Below are 19,792 nucleotides of genomic sequence, written 5' to 3' on the forward strand. Positions count from 1 at the left end.
GATTCCTCAGACTGATTCTCCTTTCTTTGATAGTGAGTGTAACTGGTGAACTTTGGACAGAAGTGGTATTATGGAGACAAATGATGAGGCATGTCAGACAATAAATTAGAGTTTCACAAATCCGCTTACCTGAGTGGTAGTGACATCCATATCACTCTATTTGTGGTAGTGCCAACTTCTTTGACAACAAAAAGAATAAAACCAAAAGAGGAATTGAGCTAATAAAGGGGTGAGATTATAGTTTGTAGAATGTGATAGCAGTTCACCTTTAAGCAAGGAGTCCTTAGATGCCCAGATTTCCAGACTTAGAGAAGGTGGTTTAGGCTTGTATGGATCCTGTACTGACACTGTCCTTTTTCGACCTGTTTAGCTTCCTCAGTCATCTCTATCTCAAGACAGCAAGCTGGTATACATTCAGCCACTATGGGACAACATTCATCTGCACCAGGAGACTGGCGAACCTCTCTACAGAAGCTGGAGGAACCTCAGTAAGCAATGGGGGGGGGGGGGGTTAGGGGGGAAGAGAGTGCTTATTTTGCATATCCTGCCACAATAAACTTGTATATCTGTGGGATTGTACAGGTCGTATTCTCTCCTGAAATGGGAGCTCCAATCACTGGTGACTGGCTCCCTTCTTTCCCCCTCCTCTTCTTAAAAGCAATGAGTCCCCTAGCACATAACACTGTCATGTCTTTTACAAAAGATATTAAAACTAACATTTGTGAAAGGATTTCTTTGTGTGCTAGAAACCTCTTAAGTGTCACACTTTAGGAGCAGCAGAGCATTGCATGCCAAGACATAGTTCTTCCTTGTTAGTGGCCAGACCTCCTCCAAGTTTGTGTGTTTGTCATTTGTGGTATGCATATCACATACTGTCACAATGCTTTAGCGCTACCATTAACACTTTAGACACTTGGAGGGTCTTGCCAGGCTACTACTACTTATCATTTCTATAGTGTTATTAGACGTACGCAGCACTTTACACGAATATGAAGAGACAGTCCCTGCTCGACAGAGCTTACAATCTAATTAGGACAGACTAACAGGACAAATAAGGGATAAGGGAATTACTAAGGTGGAAATGATAAAATATGGGTACTGAAAAAGTGAGTAAGGGTTAGGAGTTAAAAGCAGCATCAAAAAGGTGGGCTTTTAGCCTAGATTTGAAGACAGCCAGAGATGGAGCTTAACATACTGGCTCAGGAAGTCTATTCCAGGCATACAGTGCAGCAAGATAAAAGGAACGGAGTCTGGAGTTAGCAGTGAAGGAGAAGGGTGCAGATAAGAGAGATTTACCCAGTGAACGGATTTCCCGGGGAGGAGTGTAGGGAGAGAGAAGAGTGGCGAGGTACTAAGGAGCTGCAGAGTGAATGCACTTGTAAGTGAAGAGGAGTTTGAACTGTATGCGGAAACAGATAGTGAGCCAATGAAGTGGCTTGAGGAGAGGGCTATTATGAGCATAGCAACACTGGCAGAATTTAAGTCGTGCAGCAGAATTTTGAACAGATTGAAGGGGAGAGAGATGGCTTAGTGGGAGACCTCTGAGAATCACGTTGCAATAGTCTAAGCGAGAGGTGATAAGAGGTGTGGATAAGCTCTTCTGAGCAGGGACTGCCCTTATTTGTTAATTTGTACAGCGCTGCGTAACCCTAGTAGCGCTCTAGAAATGTTAAGTAGTAGTAGTAGTGGATAAGGGTTCTGGTAGTGTGCTCAGAAGGAAAGAACAAATTTTTGATGATGATATAGAGAAAGAAACGACAGGTTTTAGCAGTCTGCTGAATATATACAGAGAAGGAGCGAGGAGTTGAAGATGACCCCAGGTTACAAAACTGACGAGACAGGGAGGATGAGAGTGTTATCCACAGAGATATAAATGGGGAAGAGCAGAGGTTGGTTTAGGGGGAAAGATAAGAAGCTCAGTCTTGGTCGCGTTTAGTTTTAGATGGCGCTGAGACATCCAGGCAGCAATGTCTGGATTCCAGCTGAAATTTCTGGTGTTAAGAGGTAGATCTGGGAGTCATCAGCATAATGGTGATACTCAAAACCATGGGATAAGATCAGAGTACCAAGGGAAGAAGTATAGATGGAGAAAAGAAGAGGTCCCAGGACAGATACCTGAGGTACACCAACTGATGTGGATAGAAGTAAAGGAGGATCCACCAGAGTATACACTAAAGGTACGATGGGAGGGATAAGAAGAAAACCAGGAAAGAACAGAGCCCTGAAATCCAAGTGAAGACTGCATATCAAGGAGTAGGCAGTATTAGGTAGTGTCAAAAGCAGCAGATAGATCAAGACCTTGGGATCTGGCCAGGAACAGGTCTTTGGAGACTTTAGCAAAACACTGTTTCAGTTGAATGAAGAGGGCAAAAGCCAGTTTGAAGTGGATCAAGAATAGCTTGAGGTGAAAGAAAGTCAAGACAACTGCAGTGAACAAGTACGTTCAAGTATCTTGGATAGGAAAGGGATGAGGGAGATGGAGCGATAAAGGACAGGTAGGGTCCAATGAAGGTTTTTTGAGGAGTGGTATGACTATGGCATGTTTGAAGGCATCAGGAACAGTCGCAGTGGAAAGTGGAAGATTGAGGATATGACAGATAAAGGGATGACAGTAGGACAGAAGGTGCTAAGTACATGGGTGGGAATAGGATCAGTGGAACAGGTAGTTTGTTTGAGGAGGAAATAAAATGTGCAGTTTCCTCTTCAGTGATTTCAGAAAGGAAGCAGGGGTTGATGGAGGGTTGAGAGAATGGACTAAGGGAAGGAGAGGTGGAGGTGACTTGATTGAGAATTCAAGTTTAATCATGTGAAACTTATCATGAAAGTACTCAGCCAGAATCTGGGGAGAAAGTGAAGGGGGAGTTGGAGGTGAAGGCACTTTGAGTAGAGAGGTCAGTGTGGCAAAGAGACATCGAGGGTTAGAGCCAAGAGAATTTGTCAACTGGATGCAGTAGCCCTGTTTGGCAAATGAAAGAGCAGACTGGAAGGAGGTCAGCAAAAATTTGAAATGTATGAAGTCCGCATGGGATTTCAGCCAAAGGTGTTTGGCAGAGCAGGCACAGGAACGTAGGTAGTGGATTCTAGAGGTCAGCCAAGGCTGGGGTTTGGTACGTCTTACAGAATGTGGAATGGTAGGAGCGAGAGTATCCAGAGCAAAGGAGAGGGTATTATTATAAAAAGAGACAGCCTCGTGGATAATGTGGTTGAGAAAAGATTTGAAACACTGAAGGACAGGGGTCATTATCCTGAAGATTCTTAAATGTATTGGTTGAGATTAGATGGGACTGGGGTGGGGGGGGGGGTGTTTAAGTGTGAAAGTTATCAGTGAGAGAGGGGAAGAGCTGAGGCACGGAAACTGGAGAGTGGGCATTTGGAGAAGAAGATAAGATCAAGACAGTGGCCATTCTGGTGAGTGGAGTAGTAAGCACAGTTGAAAATTGGAAGAGGATGTTAAAGCAAGAAACTGAGAATCATAAGAGTCAGAGGGATCATTAGTATGAATGTTAAAATCCCCATGAATGAGGGAAGAAGATGGAGGTTCAAGAAAGAAGGAAAGCCAGGAATCAAAGTTAGTGAGAAAGGAAGAAAGGGATTATCATGGGGTTGATAAATGACTGCCTCTCAGAAAGGCAGAGGTAGTGAATTACAGATGGAGTGGACTTTGAAGGAAGAAAAGCAGTGAGACTGAGGAGGAAGGCTGAAATCTACAAGATGATGAGAATAGTAGCTCGACACCACCTCCGCGGCCAACCGGGCGAGGAGTATAGGAGAAAAGGTAATCTCCATGACACAGGGCTGCGGCTGAAGCAGAGTCTTCAGGGCAAAGCCAAGTCTCAGTGCATACAGATGGAGAGCATGAGAGATAAAGAGGTCGTGGATGTAGGAAGTTTTTTGCAGACAGAGCGGGCATTTCACAGAGCACATGAGAAAGGCAGGGAAAAAGTGGGGAGGAGAAAAACAGAAATTAGATTGGAGTAGGGTTACCACATGGCTCCAGAAAAAGGAGGACAGATACAGTCAGTCTGGGTTTACTTCCATTGCTTTCAATGAAGCAAAACCCGGACGGATCAATGTGTCCTTCTTTTTCTGGAGCCATATGGTAACCCTGAGACTTCACTGTGTGACCTGCAGAAATAGGATGGGAGCTGATGTGGAGGACCAGGATTGGGATTGATATACCCAGCGGAGAGTAAGAGTGTACGAAGAAGAGTAGGAGAGGCATGATGACAGTGACGAAGAAGAGATGTACGCAGAATAGAGATGGTTGAATGGAAGGAAGGAAATGTGAAGGTTGAGAGCTGAGAAGAAGGGAGAAGACAAAAGAGATGGTGAGATGATGAAAGCAGAAGGTGGGCAATGTGTTCCTGCAGTACAATGGTTTTAGATGGAGAAAGAGATTGGGAAGGGACAGTACCAAGGAGAGAATGTGTACTGAAGCCATAAGAAGTAACTGGAGAAAATACAAAGTGTATAGAGAAAATGCTTGAGCGCCTGAGTGAAGGCCCTGGGAGAATCGGGGTGGACCTGGGGGTCACCCCGGAGAAGGCTTTGAAGATATGTAGATGGGCTACAAGTCCTTCATAGCACTTAGATAGCAGCTGAAGCGAGCACTGGGCACCTGGAGCGAAGGTCCTGGGAGGATCGGGTGGACCTGGGAGTCACCCAGAGAAGGCTGTGAGGATATGCAGATGGGCTGCAAGTCCTCCATAGCACCATAGCTATTGTATGTTCCCTTTCACTAGCTGTTGTATGTGCCCCTGCACTGGCAACCTTCCGCCCATGAAGTGGGTTCCCACTCATCTACTTTCTGGTGGTTTCTAGGGTCACTTATCCCCACAAAACCCAGGGGTATCACAGTTCTCAGAATGCACCCACAGATTGAACACAAATACAGGGATCACCAATCAGTCATAGATATAGGGCTGATTAAACAGCTTATTAGAGAAAAAGAGGACTGAAAAGATACAATAGCAAACAGGGAAGAGAAATGGATATTTTATTTAAGATTTATTTACTGCCTTGAAGGAATTCATCCAAGCGAAAGTTAAGCAAGTATATCTGGACATGGGCAATTTACAGTTAGTAAAACTCAAATGTCAGCATAGTACATTGAAGAGCAAGGGCAGAAATTGGAAATAGGCAAATTAAATGATAAAAATATGTTGACAATACAGTGTTAACATACCACAAGAAACGTGAAACTTTGCTATAATAGAGGCATGAAAATATGTTAGTAAATCATGAAGGAAACTTGCTAAGATGGAGTACAGACATAGCTAATGAGCTAATCTGTGTCTTGGTTGGGTTGACACTCAACAGAGCTTCCAGGTCTTTCTCCTCTTTTCCTTCTTGTGCTGCTTACTTCATTTGCATGTTAACTGCTCTGATGTTTTAACGAAGGGTGGTATATAAAGTCTTGTAGTAACATAAACATAGATAAGACAGGGTACAGCAGGAATTGAGACAGATACGTCCGCATTTAACTTGAAGGAAAATATTACATGTGCAGCTTATCTTTGAGCATAAGTAGCAAGCTAGTCCTGCTGTGGTGTGTGGTATGTTCGATGTCAGTTGCCTCATCCATTAATGGTTTTCACTTGCTTACTAAAGTAAAGGTAGCCTCGTGTTAGGCAAACACCTTCTGAGAGTGAGTTCCAGGCTGTGGGGACTGTTCTTGAGAATGCACACTGGGAGGACCTTTCAAATCTCAAAGGTGCATAGGGAGAAAGCTTGTTCAACTATTTTCCCCCTTTTTATCTTGGGGCTTTATAGAGATAGTTGTTGTTTTTTTTAATTTTGGTGTGTATTGTATTGTTAGTCAATGTAATATGGTCATGTCATTGCAGCCAACTTTTAGATGTGCTGCAGCATTGTAACACTGTCCACATGATATCACTTAGAAATGGGGTGGGATTCTGGCACAGGTCTGGAGTTTTGGGTAAATTCTGGGCTGGGTCTCTCTGGAGCTAATGATTTAGAACCAATTTCAGCCAGGACTCTGGCTTCCTGACCACTAGCATGGCAAGGAAAATGAGCAAGCAGATCAGTATATTGTCCAAAATATTTTATTGAAGATACCGTATTTAAGACAGTTGCCCGACACAGGCCGTGTTTCACCCACAAAAGGGCTGTGTCAGGGGCTAGTCTGTATCTCTACGAATAAGAACAATCAAAGCTTTGATAGCAGACTACTTGCTGGTGATTTGGAAACACAACAGGACACGCTGTTTGTGCTGGTTTTTTTGCATTTCCTTTTTCCTTGTCCTGATATGCAATTTGCAATTGTTCTTATTCGTAGAGATACAGACTAGCCCCTGATTCAGCCCTTTTGTGGGCGAAACACGGCCTGTGTCGGGCAACTGTCTTAAATATGGTATCTTCAATAAAATATTTTGGACAATATACTGATCTGCTTGCTCATTTTCCACGTTGGATTTCGCAGATCGTTTGCCTTGCTGTTTTCTGGCCCAAGCATGGCAGGACAGCTGCCTTGAGACACTGGGAATCATGCCATGAGTAAACATGCCAAGCCTCAGGTCAAATGAGAGAGCTTAAAGAGATTCTCTCAGAGGAAAACAAAAGTCCCAAGGCAACACAAAGAATTGCAGCACATAAGAAACCGTCATTTGCAACACATTATTATGGCTTTCTAAAACAAGTACTTCCAGTGAGGTGTTTTGGTGATATTTTTTACTTTCGTCCCTTGAACCCTGCAACCTTAGCTCCCCTCTCCCCAGATGGAGGGCCTTCACTGACTTAAAGGCATGCCTTCAGGGGCCTCCATAACACCAGTATATATCTTCTCTCTTCATACCTATTTTGCATTGTGTCAGAAGTCTCAGTGCCATTTTGAAGACCGATCCGGCAACGGGGGAGGGTCAGCGTCGGGCAGCGGGCAGGCAAGACTGGGGATCTTTCCTGTCTGCCCCGAAGCATTCGCTGGACAACCTGGGTGGCTGGAGGGGGGGCAGGGGAGAGAGGAGAGTTGCTGGACATGGGTGGCTGGAGGGGGGACAGGGGAGAGAGGAGAGTCGCTGGAGGGGGGCAGGGTGAGAGGAGGGTCGCTGGACATGGGTGGCTGGAGGGGGGGCAGGAGAGAGAGGAGGGTCGCTGGACATGGGTGGCTGGAGGGGGGGCAGGGGAGAGGAGGGTGGCTGGAGGAGGGAAGGACAGAGAGGAGGGTCGCTGGACATGGGTGGCTGGAGGGGGGCAGGGACAGAGGAGAGTCACTGGACATGGGTGTCTGAAGGGGGGGACAAGGGAGAGAGGAGGGTCGCTGGACATGGGTGACTGCTCACAGAGAGTCTGTGTATCGCACACATACTCTCTCACAATCTGTCTCACACACACTCTCTCTCTCACACACACTGTATCTGTGTGAAACACTTTCTTTCTCTCACATTCACGGTATCTCAGATACGCAGTCGCACACACTCTCATTCTCACACACACACTCTCTCACAGACACACTCGCAACCAGTCTCACTCTCTCTGTCACACACACTCACACATTCACTCCCTCTCTCACACACAGTCACTCTCATACACACTCTCTCAAACATACACACTCCAAGGAAAACCTTGCTAGCGCCCGTTTCATTTGTGTCAGAAACGGGCCTTTTTTACTAGTTGATAGATAAAATACATGCACTAATACTGCTTCATGATGATTGTGTGACTTTTCGCAGTTCATGCACCAGGTACCTCGAGAAAGGAGATGGAATTTGTATACTTACTTTTTGTGGTTACAGTCAGTGGTTTACATATATTATATATAGGTACTTATTTTGTACCTGGGGCAGTTAAGGATTAAGTGACTTGTCTCTTGTACTACTACTACTACTACTACTATTTAACATTTCTAAAGCGCTACTAGGGTTACGCAGCGTAGTACAATTTAACATAGAAGGACAGTCCCTGCTCAAAGAGCTTACAATCTAATGGACAAAGGTACAGTCAGTTAAGTGGGGGCAGTCTAGATTTCCTGAAAAGTATAAAGGTTAGGTGCCGAAAGCAACATTGAAGAGGTGGGCTTTGAGCAAGGATTTGAAGATGGGTAGGGAGGGGGCTTGGCGTAAGGGCTCAGGAAGTTTATTCCAGGCATAGGGTGAGGCGAAGCAGAATGGGCGGAGCCTGGAGTTGGCGGTGGTGGAGAAGGGTACTGAGAGGAGGGATTTGTCCTGTGAGCGGAAGTTTCGGGCGGGAACGTAAGGGGAGATGAGGGTAGAGAGGTAATGAGGGGCTGCAGACTGAGTGCATTTGTAGGTGAGAAGGAGAAGCTTGAACTGTATGTGGTATCTGATCGTAAGCCAGTGAAGTGACCTGAGGAGAGGGGTGATATGAGTATATCGGTTCAGGTGGAATATAAGACGTGCAGCAGAGTTTTGAACGGATTGAAGGGGGGATAGATGGTTAAGTGGGAAGCCAGTGAGGAGTAGGCTGCAGTAGTCAAGGCGAGTGGTAATGAGCGTGGAGGAGAGTTCGGGTGGTGTGCTCAGAGAGGAGAGGGCGAATTTTGCTGATGTTAAAGAGGAAGAAGCGACAGGTCTTCTGTCCTTCTGTGACTGTTCTCTTGTGCTTGACTGCTTAAATATTTTAAATTTAAATGCTTTACTTTTGTCTATTAGATTGTAAGCTCTTTGAGCAGGGACTGTCTTTCTTCTGTGTTTGTACAGCGCTGCGTACACTTTGTAGCGCTCTAGAAATGTTAAATAGTAGTAGTAGTAGTAGTCTTGGCTGTCTGCTGGATATGCGCAGAGAAGGAGAGGGAGGAGTCGAAGATGACTCCGAGGTTGCGGGCGGATGAGACGGGAAAGATGAGGGTGTTATCAACTGAGATCGAGAGTGGAGGAAGAGGGTTTTGGTGGAAAGACAATAAGCTCGGTCTTGGCCATGTTCAGTTTCAGGTGGTGGTTGGACATCCATGCAACAATGTCGGATAAGCAGGCCGATACCTTAGCCTGGGTCTCCGCGGTGCATATATGGCTTCCTAGAAACACATGCATGCTAGTATTTTGCTCTCAAGACTTGATGTGGGCAGGCAGTAACCTATTTCTTCCAATATGATTGTCCGGTTTAATCTTTTCTGAAGTCCCTTAGTGTGGCCAGTGCATCTCACCCAAAGAGGTACGAGTTGAGTCCTTAGTAATTTCAAGCTATTGTGATATGTTTTTTTTCCTCGCCAGACTCCAGAGAGAAAAAATCTTCACAGATTGTGGCAGATCAGCAGAAATTGAGCACTTTACTGGAGAGCATCACTGTCAGCATTCAGCACAATGATGTTGCCAAACCCATCAACCTCCTCCTGCAGAAAGTACACATGCACAAAAAACGTCAGAGGTGAGTTGAGTAGGGGGAGAGGTAGTACATCAGGGTCTCGTATGTGATGGGTGAGGCATACTGTAATTAGATTTCTCAATTGACTATCAGGATGAATGAGGCAAACTTGGGGGACATTAACCGATGAAATCAATATAGGTAGCTCTTCGAGAGCTCAAAAAATCCTGAAAGGTTTTTGAGTATGCATGGGACTACTTCAGTCTATTTTTGTCCATGCTATCAACTCCAAAACTTTTTTTTTCTTTTAAAACTGCTCAGCAATTTTTCTTAGGTTTCTGTTCCTTCAAGTCTCCCTGAATAATCGTATCTTTGTGCAAACCATCTCTTAATACTAGCAGTCTTTAAATTGTGTCCATATGAGTGAAAGACAGCTGTCTCACACACTCACTAGAAGTATTACTATTGCCATCACTGTGCCAGAATTTTATGGAGGGCTAGAACAGTGAATTGAAAATGAGTGATTTAATCATCTTTTGGGTTCCTCTGTGCCTCCAACGAAACATAGCAGGATAGTGAGGGACCAGAATCTTTAAAAATTCAATGTCTTTGCTTTGAAAGCAGACCTGCATTGCTTATCCTCAGGAATTGGTCCCATTCAATGCTGGGGCTAGAAGGTGACAAACAGGGTGGCTGGTAGAGTGTCACACGACAAAGGGCATCCCCCAGGCCAAAAAGGAAGTAGACTGCTACAATGCTGTCTGTCTGCCTGCCTTGTATGATCTACAAAGCCTAGGGAAAACCAGTATCACCACTACTGTTATCCAACATACCCCCCCCCCCCCCCCCCCCCACACACACACACACGCACACGCACATACACACACTCCTTTATTGCTGGTACTAGAGCGTTAAGGAAACAAGTGAATAAATAGTTCGCCGATGCCATCTCAGTTGTCCAGAATTAGCTCAGATGACACCCAGTGATGGCAGTATTCATCAGTGTGTGGGATCCCAACAGCATGGTGCAGGTAAAGCTTCGTGCTGCTGCTGGACTGCTTTAGCCCAATTGAGTTTGCTGTTCTTCAGTGTCTGCAAGGCCCGAGGATGGAGGATTCAAGGCTGACAAGGTGCCTGTAGTAGGAAGGGGGAGCCAATGCAATGCTGGTGGAAAGGAGGAGACCTGAGACCCCAAGAGTCACTTGAGGGACTTGGAGGAGACCTGAGACCCAGAGAGAAACTTGAGGGACTTGGAGATTATGAATCTAGATTTATGCTGTTGAAAGATGAGGAGGTAGAGAAGGATAATGGCAGGAGTAGGGATTGAGAAGCATGGTGGGGGGGGGGGGGGCGGTTAAAGAGTTAGGTACTGGGCAGGGTAGGAGGAGAGGGATACAGGGTGGTTGGAAGGATAAAGGCATAGAATGATCTTTAAACAATCTTTGTTTACACATGTGACTCCTTTACTGATAGCTCTTCGTTGGTTGCCGATACGTGCACAAATAGAATTTAAATTAGCTTGTCATGTATTTAAAATCTTATATGGCTTGGGATCAGTTTATTCAAATGATCTAATCTCTCTTTTAAAAAAACAGGTTTATTTATTTTTAAATTTTCTATACCACCTATAAGTAGGTGCTTTACAAAAAAACATGCATAGTATTAAAAACATAAAACAAAACATATTAAATAGATCTTTATTAGTTTTACCCTTAACTTTCCATCGATTAAAAATGTGTGTCATCTAAGAGGGCCCTTAACACTGCCTGATATAGAAAAGATGATTTATTTTGGAACTCTTTACCAAATCAGGTAAGATCTCGATCTTCTTGCTTATTCCGGCATTCTTTGAAGACTTACCTATTTGCTAAATACTTGACATTATAGTTCAATAATCTTTGTCCCTGTTTGCAGTGTAATTTTACTTCTCCGAGGACAAGCAGGCTGCTTGTTCTCACTGATGGGTGACGTCCACGGCAGCCCCCTCCAATCGGAATCTTCACTAGCAAAGGCCTTTGCTAGTCCTCGCGCGCCCATGCGCACCGCGCATGCGCGGCCGTCTTCCCGCCCGAACCGGCTCGTGTTCATCAGTCTTCTTTTGTCCGCGCTCGGTACGGTCGTGTTGCGCCGTTCGTGCCCCGGAAAGTCGACCTCGCGCGTCCTTTTCGACATGTTTTCTTCGGAAAATCCTTCAAACTGTTCGGGAAGTGTTCCGGAAGCCTCTTCGGGTTTTTTTTCCCTTCCCGTATTTTCAGATTTTGCCCCGGTAAGTTTTCTTTCGTCGTCAGGGTAGGCCTCACTTAGGCCTCGGTCGAAATTTTCTCTCTAAATTTTTTTCTGGTGCCAATTTTCGTCATTTCGACTTTTGATCTCGCCGGCGTGATTTTTCCGCCCATGACATCGAAGCCTTCCAGCGGCTTCAAGAAGTGCACCCAGTGCGCCCGGGTAATCTCGCTCACTGACAGGCACTCGTCGTGTCTTCAGTGTCTGGGGGCCGAGCACCGCCCTCAGGCCTGTAGTCTGTGTTCCCTTTTACAAAAGCGGACTCAGGTAGCGAGATTGGCCCAGTGGAACGTTTTGTTCTCGGGCTCTTCGTCGGCATCGGCACCGGGGGTATCGAGTGCATCGACGTCGTCAGCGTCCAGACCTTCTTCCTCGGCCGCCAGTGCATCGTGTGCATCGAGGCATCGGACCTCTGCATCGGCGCTGAGGCATCGGGCGCCTGTATCGACGTCGGTGGTACCGGGACCTCGTCTGCTGATGTCGTCGGACGGTGGTGCTTCGTCTGGAGTGCAGGTGAGGGCTGTCCACTCCCCTGCTGGTGGCGGTGAGCCTTCGGGTGGGTCTCCCCCCACCCTGAGGGCTCCTGCGGTACAGCCCCCCCGAGACCGACCCCCTTCGGTCTCGGCCCCGAGGAAGAGACGGCTGGATTCTACGTCCTCGTCGGTGCCGGGAAGCTCCGGTGACATGCTTCGGAAGAAATCGAAGAAGCATCGACACCGGTCCCCTTCCCGTGTCGGCACCGAGAGCTCTGGGTCGCCGAGGGAGTCGGCACCCAGCAGGCATCGGCACCGAGAGGACCGCTCACCCTCTGTTCAAGAGGTATCGATGCGCTCCACTCTGGACAGCCCGGAACAGCCTCCACGCCCGGAACAGGTTCTGACGTCGACGCCTGCATCGACCTCCATGCCTTTCTCTGCAGCCGCTCTGAACGAGAGCCTCCGGGCCGTTCTCCCAGAGATTCTGGGAGAGCTGTTGCGCCCTACCCCTCCGGTACCGGCGGTGCTTGCGCCACCGGTACCGTCGAGCGTGGCGCCGGCTGGTCCATCGCCCGGGGTGAGGTCACCGGCCTCGGTGCCGCTTGCGGTACCGACTGCCGTCGCCTCCCAGGAAGGCTCCCTGACTACGTCGGCGGAGGGAGCTTCGCCGATGCGGGCGAGGGAGTCTACCTCTCGACGCCCCCATCGTGGACGTGGTTCCACAGAGTCGAGCCGGGCGCGGTTGCAGACACAGGTTCGTGAGCTTGTGCCTGACACCGAGGGTGAGGCCTCGTGGGAGGAAGAGGAAGACATCAGATATTTCTCTGACGAGGAGTCTGAGGGTCTTCCCTCTGATCCCACTCCCTCTCCTGAAAGGCAGCTTTCTCCTCCTGAGAGTCTGTCTTTCGCTTCCTTTGTCCGGGAGATGTCTACGGCCATCCCCTTCCCGGTGGTTGTGGAGGACGAGCCCAGGGCTGAAATGTTTGAGCTCCTGGACTATCCTTCTCCATCTAAGGAAGCGTCCACAGTACCCATGCACCATGTCCTCAAAAAGACATTGCTGGCGAACTGGACCAAGCCTTTAACTAATCCCCACATTCCCAAGAAGATCGAGTCCCAGTACCGGATCCATGGGGACCCAGAGCTGATGCGCACCCAGTTGCCTCATGACTCTGGAGTTGTGGATTTGGCCCTAAAGAAGGCTAAGAGTTCTAGAGAGCATGCTTCGGCGCCCCCGGGCAAGGACTCTAGAACCTTAGACTCCTTTGGGAGGAAGGCCTACCATTCCTCTATGCTCGTGGCCAAATTCAGTCTTACCAGCTCTACACGAGCATACACATGCGGAACAATGTGCGGCAGTTGGCGGGCTTGGTTGATGCTCTCCCCCCTGAGCAAGCCAAGCCTTTTCAGGAGGTGGTCAGGCAGCTGAAGGCGTGCAGAAAATTCCTGGCCAGAGGGGTGTATGACACCTTTGATGTTGCGTCCAGGGCCGCTGCTCAAGGTGTGGTGATGCGCAGGCTTTTGACTGGCTCCAGCAGAGCATAGCCGAAGTCCAAGTGTCAGTGCCGGGCGACCTGCCAGTCGGGGGGAGGTTGAAAGCTTTTCACCAAAGGTGGCCTCTCATAACCTCCGATCAGTGGGTTCTTCAAATAGTCCAGCAAGGATACACCCTCAATTTGGCTTCAAAACCTCCAAATTGTCCACCGGGAGCTCAGTCTTACAGCTTCCAGCACAGGCAGGTACTTGCAGAGGAACTCTCCGCCCTTCTCAGCGCCAATGCGGTCGAGCCCGTGCCATCCGGGCAGGAAGGGCTGGGATTCTATTCCAGGTACTTCCTTGTGGAAAAGAAAACAGGGGGGATGCGTCCCATCCTAGACCTAAGGGCCCTGAACAAATATCTCGTAAAAGAAAAGTTCAGGATGCTTTCCCTGGGCACCCTTCTCCCCATGATTCAGGAAAAAGATTGGCTATGCTCTCTGGACTTGAAGGACGCCTACACGCACATCCCGATACTGCCAGCTCACAGACAGTATCTGTGATTTCAGCTGGGCACACGTCACTTCCAGTACTGTGTGCTACCCTTGGCTGTGGTAGCAGCGGCACTTCGCAGGCTGGGGGTGCACGTGTTCCCATATCTCGACGATTGGCTGGTGAAGAACACATCCGAGGCAGGAGCCCTGCAGTCCATGCAGATGACTAGTCGCCTCCTGGAGCTACTGGGGTTTGTGATAAATTATCCAAAGTCCCACCTTCTCCCAGTGCAGAAACTCGAATTCATAGGAGCTCTGCTGGATTCTCGGACGGCTCGCGCCTATCTCCCAGAGACGAGAGCCAACAACTTGTTGTCCCTCGTCTCGCGGGTGCGAGCGTCCCAGCAGAATCACAGCTCGGCAGATGTTGAGATTGCTGGGCCACATGGCCTCCACAGTTCATGTGACTCCCATGGCCCGCCTTCACATGAGATCTGCTCAATGGACCCTAGCCTCCCAGTGGTATCAGGCTGCTGGGGGTCTAGAAGACGTGATCCACCTGTCCACGAGTTTTCTCAAATCCCTGTATTGGTGGACAATTTGGTCCAATTTGACTCTGGGACATCCTTTCCAAATTCCTCAGCCACAAAAAGTGCTGACCACGGATGCGTCTCTCCTGGGATGGGGAGCTCATGTCGATGGGCTTCACACCCAAGGAAGCTGGTCCCTCCAGGAACGCTATCTACAGATCAATCTTCTGGAGTTGCGAGCGATCTGGAACGCTCTGAAGGCTTTCAGAGATCGGCTGTCCCACCAAATTATCCAAATTCAGACAGACAACCAGGTTGCCATGTACTATGTCAACAAGCGGGGGCACCGGATCTCGCCCCCTGTGTCAGGAAGCCGTCAGCATGTGGCTTTGGGCTCGCCGTCACGGCATGGTGCTCCAAGCCACATATCTGGCAGGCGTAAACAACAGTCTGGCCGACAGGCTGAGCAGGATTATGCAACCTCACGAGTGGTCGCTCAATTCCCGTGTGGTGCGACAGATCTTCCGGGTGTGGGGCACCCCCTTGGTAGATCTCTTTGCATCTCGAGCCAACCACAAAGTCCCTCAGTTCTGTTCCAGGCTTCAGGCCCACGGCAGACTGGCATCGGATGCCTTCCTCCTGGACTGGGGGGAGGGTCTGCTGTATGCTTATCCTCCCATACCTCTGGTGGGGAAGACTTTGTTGAAACTCAAGCAAGACCGAGGCACCATGATTCTGATAGCGCCCTTTTGGCCGCGTCAGATCTGGTTCCCTCTTCTTCTGGAATTGTCCTCCGAAGAACCGTGGAGATTGGAGTGTTTTCCGACCCTCATCTCACAGGACGAAGGGGCGCTTCTGCATCCCAACCTCCGGTCTCTGGCTCTCACGGCCTGGATGTTGAGAGCGTAGACTTTGCCTCTTTGGGTCTGTCAGAGGGTGTCTCCCGCATCTTGCTTGCTTCCAGGAAAGATTCCACTAAGAGGAGTTACTTCTTTCTGTGGCGGAGGTTTGCCGTCTGGTGTGACAGCAAGGCCCTAGATCCTCGCTCTTGTCCTACACAGACCCTGCTTGAATACCTTCTGCACTTGTCTGAGTCCGGTCTCAAGACCAACTCTGTAAGGGTTCACCTTAGTGCAATCAGTGCATACCATTACCGTGTGGAAGGTAAGGCGATCTCAGGACAGCCTTTAGTTGTTCGCTTCATGAGAGGTTTGCTTTTGTCAAAGCCCCCTGTCAAGCCTCCTACAGTGTCATGGGATCTCAATGTCGTTCTCACCCAGCTGATGAAACCTCCTTTTGAGCCACTGAATTCCTGCCATCTGAAGTACTTGACCTGGAAGGTCATTTTCTTGGTGGCAGTTACTTCAGCTCGAAGAGTCAGTGAGCTTCAGGCCCTGGTAGCCCAGGCCCCTTACACCAAATTTCATCATAACAGAGTAGTCCTCCGCACTCACCCTAAGTTTCTGCCGAAGGTTGTGTCGGAGTTCCATCTGAACCAGTCAATTGTCTTGCCAACATTCTTTCCCCGTCCTCATTCCTGCCCTGCTGAGCGTCAGCTGCACACATTGGACTGCAAGAGAGCATTGGCCTTCTATCTGGAGCGGACACAGCCCAACAGACAGTCCGCCCAATTGTTTGTTTCTTTTGATCCCAATAGGAGGGGAGTGGCTGTAGGGAAACGCACCATATCCAATTGGCTAGCAGATTGCATTTCCTTCACTTACGCCCAGGCTGGGCTGGCTCTTGAGGGTCATGTCACGGCTCATAATGTTAGAGCCATGGCTGCGTCGGTAGCCCACTTGAAGTCAGCCACCATTGAAGAGATTTGCAAAGCTGCGACGTGGTCATCTGTCCACACATTCACATCTCATTACTGCCTGCAGCAGGATACCCGACGCGACAGTCGTTCGGGCAGTCAGTTCTTCAGAACCTGTTTGGGCTTTAGGATCCAACTCCACCCCCCGAGGGCCCTGTTTGTTCTGTTCCAGGCTGCACTCTCAGTTAGTTGGTAAATTTTTTAGGTCAATCTCAGTTATGTCCTCGCCGTTGCGAGGCCCAATTGACCATGGTTGTTGTTTTGAGTGAGCCTGGGGGCTAGGGATACCCCATCAGTGAGAACAAGCAGCCTGCTTGTCCTCGGAGAAAGCGAATGCTACATACCTGTAGAAGGTATTCTCCGAGGACAGCAGGCTGATTGTTCTCACAAACCCGCCCGCCTCCCCTTTGGAGTTGTGTCTTCCCTTGTATTTGTCTTGCTACATACTGGACTGACGAACACGAGCCGGTTCGGGCGGGAAGACGGCCGCGCATGCACGGTGCGCATGGGCGCACGAGGACTAGCAAAGGCCTTTGCTAGTGAAGATTCCGATTGGAGGGGGCTGCCGTGGACGTCACCCATCAGTGAGAACAATCAGCCTGCTGTCCTCGGAGAATACCTTCTACAGGTATGTAGCATTCGCTTTTTTTGAATGATTTTATTGTGTTTTTTTTCCCTTTAGTCTTTCTGTAAGCCATATGATTGGGACTTAGCAGGATACAAGAGAGTACATGGGTATGGATTATTGGGACTGAGGTGAAGAGGAAGAGGTTTTAGAGGATTGGGAGTGAGAGCGCTAATGCAAGCCAGCAGGTGAGGAAGGGAGAGAAAGCTAGCATGATGTGCTGGCTGGGAGGGTGAAGGGAAGAATAATGTTAATCAGGATGGAGAGGGGGATGCAAAAAGAGAAAAGGAAGATAGTGGTTAAGGGATAGAGCAGTAGCCTAGTCATAAGGAAAAGATATAGCGGATGGGGAAAGAATAGTGGGTAGAAGGAAGTGGGTTGGGGAAGAGTACTGCTGATCAGCAGGAGTGTTGAGGGGAGGGAGAAAGCAGTATGCTAGATGTAGGAGGGGAGTGGAGGGAGAGGGATATGCTGGTTGGAATGGGAAAATGGGCAGCGAGAAATGAGGTTGGAGGACAGGATGACAGTGACATGTGAATGCTGGCCAAGACAGCAGTGGGGGAGGGGCTGCTGCTTTTGAAGAGGTTGCAGTCTATCTGTATACTCCCCTTGACTTCCATTGTGCTTTCAGCTACTGACACCTTGTGCTTCTTTTAGCTGCTTCCCAGAAGGTGTGCACACACCACAGAACATTGTCACACTACCTACATTTTTTCCTCCTGATAGTCTGTCTTTTTCCCTGTTTCAAAGTACTGCAGACTTGAAGATCACACTACCAAGTCTGTACATTCATTTCATCAGCCCTTTTGCCTTTTACCCTATATCCGCACTTGACCTTTTGCCTTTTACCCTATATCCGCACTTGACCTTCGGCATTTTTATTCTGTTGTCCTGTCATCTCTTCTCACTGAAAACATCTCATCCTTATCACTGCTGTCACATCTCCCTTTCTTTTTTCCATATTCTCATGCTTCTCCTCTCTGGGGAATCAGTCCAAATCCCAACCTTCCAAGGTGACGTTTGTGCAGATCAAACTGTAATCCCTCCAGTCTTAATCCAAACAATCTTCTTCCTCCCGTTCTCATTCCCTGTGTCCACTATATGTCCAACAAGGTTGCCTACAATCTTGACTTTTCTCTCACTTAGTTGGTTTAACTGATTGTTGGCTTTCCCCTGAGAACACTATCAGTTGCTGCCCTCTGCCATGGAGGGTTACATTTTCTCCCATACACCTTGCTCAATTAGCTTCAGTTGTGATGTTGGGTGCCCTTCTTATATGTTTCCAGCCCCTTCTTACACCTCAGTCTCATTCTGCAAAGAGCACCATACAGTCATTGATGCACAGGGCTCAGTTCAGTGGTGTGCTGGTAAATTTTTAACAACAGGCTCTCTCCCCGGTCCACCACTGCGCCCCCTCCACCTCTGCGCCCCCCCCCCCCCCCCCCCCCAAATTGCAGAGTTGGCTATAGCGGGGGAGGGGGGCAATGCATTACTCTCTCCAGGAAAAAAATTTAAATGATCCAAGGTTCCAATCTAATTCATGTTTAATGTGGGATAAAATGCCATAAATAAGTAAATAAATATAAACTTTTAATGTTGAGCACCTGATTCTCAAAGTGAACATATTCCAAACACTATAATGAAAATAAAATGATTTTTTTTTCTACCTTTGTTGTCTGGTGACTGTTTTTCTGATCATGCCCAGTATCCGATTCTGCTGCTATCTGTCCTCTTAACTCCGTTTCCAGGGCTTCCTTTCCATTTATTTCTTTCCTCCTTTCTTCTTCATTTCTGGTCCTCAGCTTCTGCCTATTTTCTTCATCCATGTGCAGTTTTTCTCCTCTCTTCCTTTTCCCTCATCTCATCTCTTTCCTCACTTTTCTCTCCCCTCCATCCATGTCCAGCATTTCTTCTCTCTCCCCTCCTCTCCCCTGCCCTGCATGCACCCATGTCCAGCAGTGTACCCTCCTCTCCCCTGTCCTGCATGCACCCATGTCCAGCAGTGACCCTCCCGTCCCCTGCCCTGCATGCACCCATACCCAGCGACCCTCCTCTGCCCTGCCCTGCCCTGCATGCACCCAGATGTCCAGCAGTGACCCTTCTCTCCCCTGCATGCACCCATGTCCAGCAGTGTACCCTCCTCTCCCCTGCCCTGCATGCACCAATACCCAGCGACCCTCCTCTGCCCTGCCCTGCATGCACCCAGATGTCCAGCAGTGACCCTTCTCTCCCCTGCATGCACCCATGTCCAGCAGTGACCCTCCTTTCGCCTGCCCTGCATGCACCCATGTCCAGCAGTGTACCCTCCTCTCCCCTGCCCTGCATGCACCCATACCCAGTGACCCTCCTCTCCCCTGCATGCACCCATGTCCAGCAGTGACCCTCCTTTCCCCTTCCCTGCATGCACCCATGTCCAGCAGTGACCCTCCTCTTCCCTGCCCTGCATGCACCCATGTCCAGCGACCCCCTCCATCCACCCATGCCCAACAGCGACTCTCTTTTTCCCCCTGCCACCCCCTCCCGAGTTGTTTTGTGAATTCTTCTTCTCCTCCCTCCCTCCCGATCCGGTCCCTCACCGCCCACTTGTTTTTTAAATTCTTCGCTTCCAGCGCCGAGTCGCCGACTGTCCTGAGTCCTCCCTTGCCGATTCGTGCTTCAAAATGGCCGCCGAGACTTCAGCCGAAGTCTCGCGAGGCCGCCTCTGGAAGTCTTGGCGGCCATTTTTAAAGCGCAAATCGGCAAAGGAGGACTCAGGACAGTCAGCGACTCGGTGCTGGAAGCGAAGAATTTAAAAAAAGAAGCGGGCGGTGAGGCGG

The 19,792-nt window shown here is 48.8% G+C and overlaps 1 protein-coding gene across 3 annotated transcripts in view; it reads left to right on the plus strand.

Annotated features, from left to right (window-relative positions):
- The window catches only part of DENND4C (DENN domain containing 4C), a 300,829-nt gene that overhangs the window by 268,923 nt on the left and 12,114 nt on the right, over positions 1–19,792 (plus strand). For all 3 annotated transcript variants that reach the window (XM_030194208.1, XM_030194207.1, XM_030194209.1), the window contains 2 exons: positions 371–488; positions 9,186–9,339. In XM_030194208.1, coding sequence (XP_030050068.1) covers positions 371–488; positions 9,186–9,339 — 272 coding nt within the window. The remainder of the gene's footprint in view (positions 1–370; positions 489–9,185; positions 9,340–19,792) is intronic.

Source organism: Microcaecilia unicolor, chromosome 2 (genome assembly GCF_901765095.1).
Source record: "Microcaecilia unicolor chromosome 2, aMicUni1.1, whole genome shotgun sequence".
NCBI lineage: Eukaryota > Metazoa > Chordata > Amphibia > Gymnophiona > Siphonopidae > Microcaecilia > Microcaecilia unicolor.